Genomic DNA, 9,559 nt, shown 5'->3' with positions numbered 1-9,559 from the left:
CTGCTGAACTTCAATCTTGCTTAAAGTGATTCAAGTTCAAATGGTCTCTATGTAAATTTCCACAAACCAAGTAACCACAAGCTGTTTGGGATGGCTCAAGAGCTTTCTGCAGAATAGAGTGTGCCTTAGCCCAAAAAGACAGAAAGTTATTTCTGGGGTTGTAGAAAAAATTGCTGGTTAATAACTTGTGTTGTAAATGGAAATAACCAGTCAACTTCCTGTTAAACTCATTCTCTCTGACTCCATCCAATAGAGAAAAAAAAACTAAACCAAACAAAATACCAGATACTGAAGGAAGAGGCTGCTTCTATAGGCACAAACACCAAAATATGAACAAGTCCTACATTAGAGAAAAATCTAGCATGCATCTTCAACACTGTACGCAGAAATCAAGGACAAGAACTGCTAAAAACTATACAAGGAAACGCTGCCATATTTTAAAAAGGTATATGGAAATAATTACACTGATTAATAAAACACTGATATTCACAACCCATCCGAACGAAAACTGGTTTACATCTTCAGGAAAATAGTACAGAACATTTCTTTTTTTCTCTTAAAAAGCAGAAGGAGTGCCACACTGCCAAAGATACTGTTGCCGTATATAGATTTGCATCAACCTTCTTGTGCTTTCCATTCAGGGGATTCAGAACAAGGGGTTGTGTTCCCTGATAAACTCTTTACAATTATCAGATGCCTATACAAATCAACCTTTTTTTCCTACCTAATTCATTATGGAGTTGCTACAACTACAGTAAGATGTATAAGGTTTCAGGAAGTTCCCATGACTTAAGTTATTTTGTGAATAAATTTTGATTTTTCTTTAGTTCACCTATGTTCACCAATATATACTGTATATGAACCTTGAGTATAAGAACTGCATGAAAACAGTCTGAAAAAAATAAAACATGGAAACTGATGCATGAGGCCATCGGTTCCCTTTCTACTGCTTATTTTATTCTTTTTTAAATACCACCACTGAAGAAACCCAGATATAGTCCCCAAACCCACAACAAACTGCTTTGCTTTGCTGTGCATTTTTCTCAGCAGGTTTTCACACCTGCTTCTTCAGATAGAACATCTGGAGGCTTACAAAAGCATGACTTGTACTTCTCCATCATGTTTATTTGTGTGATGATTTTTCCAGATCTGGAAGTTTTTCAATTAGTGCTTTATGGTTCATGTTGATACTGGCTATAAGTCCTCCCTCATTGCCATCTGAGCCAGTGTAACTGATTTCTTCACCAGTCAGGGTAGTCATATGACCACCCAATGCTCTCAACACTGCATTTCCAGCACATATGTCCCACTTCTTAATGTAGGTGACATGGATATACACATCAGCTTCTTCTTGATTCTTTTCAGGTACGTCAAGGAGGGCCAACACTTTATAACCTAGAAGAAACAGGCAAACAAATAAAATCAAATTAAACCAAGTTTTCCTGTTCAGCACAAAGGATAAATGGACTAGTGTTAATAATATGTTTATGCAAGATCTAGTAAAGTGATGTCACACCATCTAGTATAATGATGGAGGCACCAATAAACTTTCTCTGCTCTCTGACCTGCAGAGAAGATCTGAAAGAGGAACACCACACCCCGAGAGTTTTCCACTGCACCCCAATTAAAGCTTTGGGTATGTGAGACACATTATTTTTAGACAGCCTTTACAAATACGATACATAGATTTATCTAGAGACACCTTAAAAGAACAAAGTCAGAAACTCAAATATAGCTCTGCTCTTAGGTTCATTCACTTATTTCTCAATCCCTGTATCATGTTGAGGTCTACCTTTTTCTTCCTGGCTTTTATTACAATGGAACAAAAATGCATACACCACTTTTTAATAAAGGAACTCAGCTCAGGGCATTCCCCCTTATCATTCATTATGCAGTACAAAATCATTGCTCAAAAGAGTATGCTTTCCTTTATGGATTTTTTTCAATTTTTCAACTCTTCAACCAGTACTATTGTTTCATTAAACCATTCCTTTTCTTTATCTTCTTATATAGAGTGAAGCCCTGGAGAAGATCTGCTACAATCAGTTACACTTCCACTTTCTGTGTCATAAGAAAACTCATTTATATTCAATATCAAGAACCAATGCAAGATGACCTTGACTAAACAATCTGTAAGGGACTTCTAGCTTTCCATATTAAAAACACAAAGATACACTTCTGTAAAATTCAAATTCTGAATGGCTTTTCTGAGACTTTAAAACTGCTATTACTCACACTAGTGCCTCACATATTTGCATTGTCAATAACACACACAAGGATATTGCATATGTAAAAAGGATGCTAAAACCATTTTGAATTGAGTATGAGACAAATAAAAATGAACTATTTTGACACTAGTTTTCTCTTTTGACATAAATGCCAAAGTTCTAAACTTGAATGGCTTTTTACTTTAGATTTTTTTTAACTAAATGCGCTAATAGTTAACTAACAGATTCTCTTCCATGATTCTGTTTGTGGTCACACAACCTTTTTTTGCCCACTGAGGCATCAGTGCCTCTAATGAATGCACATCAGTGTGTTCAGTGAAAGCACCACAACAATATTGCAGGTCCAGGCTTGGATTCACTAACAGACTGACTAGTGAACAGCCTGAAGCCTGAACTAAGTTTGCATGTAGGTTCCTATACACAAGAAAAACTGCATCCCTATTGTCAAGTGCTTGCTTTTACAGATGTGAAGAACAAAAGGCAAGAGGAAAAAGAGGACATGTCACAGTTATATTCTTTTATCTAGTAATGGCTACACCACTAAATCATTCAGAGCAATAAAAAGGATAGGATGCTTAAAGAACCAAACCTGCTCCACCAGCGGGGATTATCACAGTTTTATTTCCGAATGTCTGCCGTGCAACTTGCTCAACTTTTCCTGCATGAGAGCGGGACACAATAATCCTTGGAGATTTCTCATTGTAGGAGGAACGAGCTTTTATGTTCGACCCACCATCCACCATTGCCCAAGCTACAAGAGAAATACAAACTCTGCTAAGATTTAGGAAAGACAATTTCTGTTAAGCGTGAAGATAAAAAGATGCTTATCTAAAAAAAATGGAACTGATACCCCCAACTTAGTATCTCTCCCTAATGTAAAAGACAGAGGAAGGGATGCATACAAGGGGAAAACAGCCCACATATCTGTGTGCATGTGGCATTATCCCATGCCTGACTATTCTTGTGTCATATTTCCAAAAAAAACAGACTAAGAGAGAAAATTCCCAAGTCGTAATATGTAGAACTTGCAACTGGAAAGTGACTGAAGTTAAAAGGGTGGCTGCTAGTCAGAAATAGATCCAAAATTTCCTTGAACAATGTTTTTATGCAAGCACAAAAAGCCCCACTACCCTTCAAAGCAGATACCAAAAATGTTAATGTGTCATTTTGTTCAGAGGGATAGTAATGCTAAGGAAGGAAATAGCTCAGGAGGACAATAATACAAAGAAAAACATTCGATGGTGTGTTTCAGAGCACTGCATTTAGAATACACAACCTCCCACTTGTTTCATCATGTGGTTTCAAAGCCAAGCTTGGTAGGTGGCATCCCCTAACCATTAATCTGACATTTACTTAGCAAACTAACTGGCAGTTTGATCTCAGTAGAGGGCCAGATTGTATGGCAACAGACTGAGCTATGTGTAATAACAATGTTGACTGCCCTTTATTGCTTTGTATTTGTGTAGTAGTATTAGGAACAATCCTACTCACAACATATTGGTATTTCCAGCTTAGAAAATGAATACTTGTCACACAGAATGACAGAGTTCATTGCATCTCATCTGATGCCATCTCTGAACATTTCACACTTCACAATTATTAAAGGAGATAAATTCTCAACATTATGATACTAAAACTCCATTACTTCGAATAGATATTGATACATAGAAAAATATGTTCCAAAACCTCCAGGATTCTTGAAGCGTATTGGAACATAGCAGTGTCCTGACTCTGTCCAGTACAAAGTTAACTTTTGCAGCAGTCAAGAAGGGCACACTAGGACTCTGGGGTTATTCTATACCACCTCACATTCATGTGGAGGGGATGAAGGGGGCAGGAGAGGAAGGGGGGGTTAGCCTTTGCTCCAGCTGTGGCTCAGTCAGTGCGTGGTGTGTGCAGGCAGGCAGCACTGGGTTCTGCATGGTGAGCGATCACATGGAGTCATGCGTCTGTCTTGTACAGTTATTAATATAGGTGTTGTTACTGTCAATTTTCTTACTTTGTGGCTCTCTTTATTAGTAAACCGTTCTTATCTCTACCTGTGATCTTCACCTTTTGTGCCTCCAATTCCGTCCATCCTGCTGCAGGGAGAGGGAGTGGGGAAGTGAACGAGGGGCGTGTGGCCTGGGGGTTTCAGTGGAAACACTAAATTGGGCAATACCACTCCTAAACCAGGACAAGCACATACTTGAGTGACTAGCAATTAAGTTTGTATTTAAAGAGGGTAAAATATTTAGCACAAAATACTGGGTGTTAAGTGGGCCAAAAAAAAGAGAACAAATAAAAAATACATTTATTCAGATAGTTTTCATGCCAGAGCTACTGCACAACTTCACAACTCTAGAGGTCAGTATTGCCTAAGGGAAAATGTGAACAGAAATTCTTGCTTCAAATATATAGTAATACATGAATACTAAAACTACTTTGAAGCTTTCAGAAATGCATACACATTGCCAAACTTGTAGCAATGCTCACAGATACATCATTAATACTAAAGAATCACAGAATCACTTAGGTTGGAAGGGACCAGCATGGGTCACCTGGTCCAACCTCCCTACTTGAACAGGGCCACCTTAGAGCATATGGTTCAGGATTGTATCCAGAAGGTTCTTGAGTATCTCCAATGGGAGACAATCCACAACCTTTCTGAGCAATCTGTTCCAGTGTGCAGTGACACGCACAGTAAAGCAGCTCCTCCTTGTATTCAGGTGAAACTTCCTGTGCATCAGGTTTTCCCTGTTACCTCTTGTTTTACTGGTTTTCACTACTGAGAAGAGTCTGGCTCCATCCTCCTGTCACTTCCCATTCATGTACTTGAACAGATTAATGAGGTCCCCTCTCAGTCGTCTCTTCTTGAGACTCAGCAGGCCCGACTCATTCAGCCTTTCCTCAAAAGTGAGGTGCTCCAGGCCCTCCATCATCTTTGCTGCCCTCCACTGGACTCACTGAGGAGTCCAGAAATGGACACACTACACCAGGTAGCAGTCCTCATGAGGGCTGAGTAGAGAGGCAGGATCACCTTCCTTGACCTGCTGGCAATACTCTTTTTAATGCATCCCAGGATTCCATTTGCCTTCTTGGCCACAAGGACAAACTGCTGACTCGTGAACAGCTTGTTGTCCACCAGGACCCCCAGGTTCCTCTCTGAAGAGCGGCTCTTCAGCAGGTCAGTGCCCAACCTGTACTGGTGCTTGGGGTTACTCCTCCCCCGGTGCAGGACCCTGCACTTGCTCTTGCTGAATTTCAGGTGGTTCTGCTCTGCTCAATCCTCAACCTGTCAAGGTCCCTCTGAAGAGCAGCACAGCCCTCTGAGGTATTAGCAACTCCTTCCAGTTTTGTATTATCAGCGAAGTTGCTGAGAAGGCAACTCTGTCCCCTCGTCCAAGTCATTGATGCATATGTTGAACAAAACTGGGCCCAGTATGGAACCCTGCAGGACACTACTAGCAACAGGCCTTCAGCTAGACTCTGTGCCACTGATTACAACTCTCTGGGATCTGCCACTCAGACAGGTCTCAATTCACTTTACTGTTCACTCTCCAATGCACACTTAAGTTTTCTGATGAGGATGCTGTGGAACACAGTGTCGAAAGCCTTGCTGAAGTCGAGGCAGACTATGTCCACTCCCTCCCCTCATCCATCCAGGAAGTTGTTTCATCGTAGAAGTCGATCAGGTTGGTCAAGCCTGACTTAACTTTAGTGAACCCATGCTGACTACTGAGCACCTTCTTGTCTTTCATGTGGGCAGAGACGGCCTCTAGAACGAGAAGTTCCATTACCTTTCCAGGGACTGAGGTGACACTGAGTGGCTGATAGCACCCCAGATCCTCCTTTTGGCCATTTTTAAAGACTGGGGTGACATTTGCCATCTTCCAGTCTTCAGGGACCTCTCCTGATCTCCATGACTTTTCACAGATGATTGTGAGCAGCCTGGCTATGATGTCCACCAGCTTTCTCAGCACTCATGGATGCATCCCATCAGGGCCAATGGACTTGTAGATATCCAGTTTAATTAAGTGTTTGACCAAGGGAAAGTCTTTTCACACGCCTTCATTTACCCTGGTCTCCTGGGTCAGAGATCCCTGCTGGCTGATGTCACCCATGAAGACTGATGCAAAGAAGGCATTCAATAACTCTGTCTTCTCTGCATCCTCTGTTATCAGGGTCCCCTCTCCATTAACTAGTGGGTCCATGTTATCCTTCGTTTTCATTTTGGTATTTATGTATTTTAAAGAGCCTTTTTTGTTATCCTTGATATCTTTGGCCAGATTAAATTCTAGGTTGGCCTTGGCCTTTCTTGTCTCATAGCTGCCTGCTCTGGTTACCTCTCTATAATCACACCCAGGGGCCTGGCCCTGTTTCAACCTCCTATGCATTTCTTGCTTATGTTTCAGCAATGACAGGAGTTCTTGGTTCATTCACAGAGATTTCATGTGCCCTTGGCTGAATTTATTTCTCGTTGGGATGTATTATTCTTGAGCCTGGAGAAAGTGAGCCTTAAATAACAACCAACTCTCTTGGACTCCTCTTCCCTGTAGGGCCTGCTCCCATGGGACTCATCCAAGAAGATCCCTAAACAGGTTAAAGCTAGCTTTCCTGAAGTCCATAGCTGTAGTTTTAGTTGCTGTCCTGCTACCTCTTTGCTTGATACTGAACTCTACAATCTCATGATTGCAGAGTTCAGCCAAAGCTGCCCCCAACCTTCACATCATCAACAAGGCCTTCCTTATTGGTTAGTATAAGGTCAGGCAACACACCATTTCTTGTGGGGAACCTCCAGCACCTGTGACCAAAAAAAATTATCATCAGTGCTTTCCAGGAACCTCCTGGACTGTTTGTGCTTTGCTGAATGGTTTTTCCAGCAGATGTCAGGGTAGTTAAAGTCCTCCACAAGAACAAGGGCATGTGACTTGGAGACTACTTCCAGCTGCCTGTAGAAGGCCTCATTCATTTCCTCCTCTTGATATAGTGACCTGTAATACACACCTACAACAATATCACCCTTAGTATTCTGCTCTTTGATCCATAAGCTTTCAAACTGCTCATCACCCTCACCAAGGCAGAGCTCAATACATTCTAAGTGCTGTGCTACATGGAGGGCAACTCTACCACCACACCTTCCTGTCTGTCTCTCTTCTGTCTCTTTTTAGTTAGTTCACAGTTATGGCATTAAAAGCACGTCAGGTAATCAGTTAAGACTATGCTAGACAGTCTTGCCTGTTACATACAAAGAGTTGCCATTAAGATCTTTAAGTAATCTTTGTTACACTGAATAAACACCAGCTCCTGGGTATAATATCACAGACCCAAGTTAATCTGCTGAATGAGCAAAGTACTCTTTTCTGCTAAAGACTAAAAACACACATAAAACTGGACAGTATTGGTAGGTTTCACGTTTTTTGGTTTGCTATAAGCACTCTGATTGAAGAGATCATAAGTCTTAAACATACTTTCAATTAGTTTGGTTTAAATGCACCATTTTTATATCAAACAAGGGCAGCATTTTCCTTTGTGGTTTCATAGCACTGAACACATCTGCAGCTCTAATTGTGAGGTCTGCAGCAGTGCTCTTTTGCCCCAGGTACTATTTCCTCATTTATACTTACAGATGTTCTCCCAAACATCAAATTTTAATTAACACTATGACTGACAACGATGGAAATATGTAAAGGCATGAAGGTACCTGTATATGATGAGAATGGCTTGTGTATCACTCCTATTACTGGTTTACCATTTACAGCCACACAAACCATTGTCGTGACGTACTGTCGAAGATCCTCTGTGGGCAAAACAAAACAGTGAGCAAGTTTACAGCCAGATGCCAAGAACACAGAAAGAAAACAGACATGAGATTACAGAAAGGTTGTTCTTTGAAGACTAGTCTACATTCTGCCTCTCACAATTATGTAACTTTGATGAATCTTCAAATAAACTAGGAGGTTGCAAAAGACTTTAAAGACTTTTCAGTTTTCCAGCAGTTTTTCCTGTTCAGTGGATGTAACCTATACTCCCACCAGATCTAATGCCAGTATCTGTGTCTTATGCAGCATGTACTTTCATGGAAATCTGTGCCTCAACATTCCCCCTTCTCTGCCTCACCTCCTATTCTCTATTGGCTCAAAGCTGATAATTCAAATACTAAAGAACATTCACCAGAAAGGGTGATTAATTACATCAATGAAATATTTGAAAAGAAATCCCCTTTTTTCTGTTTGTTCCGTAGTACTTATCAGCAAGAATTTTAGTTGGATGGCCTTGAACTGCTTACATGGCATTGTAAAACATCTGAAAAGCTGGAAAACTGAATTATGCATGCTCTTTTGAAAAATGATAAAAATTTTCTTATATCAAGTTAAATAGAATATTTATTTAGTATTCCCTCTAAATAAACAAAAATCTGAGATATTTAGTGTTGCCACAGTAATAACTGAAAAAACCCAATATGTAATTCCAGCAGAATCCATAACTGACAGACAGTTACCATTTATTATAGCAGTTACTTATGAGGAATACCAAAGTAATTTTAGAGCTGGAATATATAAAAGTAAATGCTGTGATCTGGGAACTATAGAGATTTCATTATGCAATTTGTTCAATTAAATCACACCAGCTTTGTCATAACACACTCACAAGAGATGTCATTTTAATTACTTGCTATTTTGTCTCCACTATAAAAGGCAGACATCAGAATTACACACATGATTTGTTAATAAGAATCAGCTACCTGTGTATTCTTGTGTAGCATCTAATGGGTCAATCCAGACAGTAACACTTTCTGCTGGAACCTCCTTAGGCTGTATTTTTTGCTTTATGTCTTCAGGAATACTGTGATCCCAAGAGACTATCTCCTCATCAGCTGTATCAACATGCTCTTCAGAATTTATCTGTGGTAAGACAACAAAAGTAGCTGTATTAACTCAGATACAGTAACTGTGGTACTCAGGAAAATTACAGGTTTGCTCACATTTTCTCTTTCTTCCTTCACCTCCAGCTAAAAGTACACGAATTAGTCATTTTCCAGCAACTCACAAGCTACTATCATCATTTGATAAGCAATGGAAAACCACAATCCATAATTTTACCGTGAACTACACCACAGTTGCACACTGTTGCTCTGGCTGCAGCTCTTCCTACTGAACAGTATGAATCACATTTTTTTTAAATCAAAAATTAAATGCAGTTGCTTCAAAGACTACAGGCAGAACATTTGAATCAAGAGAAACATACAGATAGCAGCGGTCTAATATTCAACTTACACAGATCAGCAGATTCAGATTTAAATGTACAGATATTCTATCAACAGATATTCTGCAGACTGTGTATGACTTGGA

The 9,559-nt window shown here is 40.1% G+C and overlaps 1 protein-coding gene across 1 annotated transcript; it reads right to left on the bottom strand.

Moving 5' to 3' along the window:
- Window positions 1–923: 923 nt before the first annotated feature.
- On the bottom strand, window positions 924–9,112 carry IMPAD1 (inositol monophosphatase domain containing 1; the record flags this gene model as incomplete). Its single annotated transcript, XM_009070004.1, has 4 exons — window positions 924–1,395; window positions 2,818–2,979; window positions 7,912–8,007; window positions 8,953–9,112. Coding segments are annotated over 4 exons (690 nt in total), but the record flags the coding sequence as incomplete, so codon positions are not given.
- Window positions 9,113–9,559: the final 447 nt, after the last annotated feature.

The sequence above is a fragment of the Acanthisitta chloris genome, unplaced genomic scaffold (genome assembly GCF_000695815.1).
Source record: "Acanthisitta chloris isolate BGI_N310 unplaced genomic scaffold, ASM69581v1 scaffold5072, whole genome shotgun sequence".
NCBI lineage: Eukaryota > Metazoa > Chordata > Aves > Passeriformes > Acanthisittidae > Acanthisitta > Acanthisitta chloris.
The sequence above is the reverse complement of the archived record's forward strand: the minus strand, read 5'-3'. Positions and strand labels throughout refer to the sequence as shown.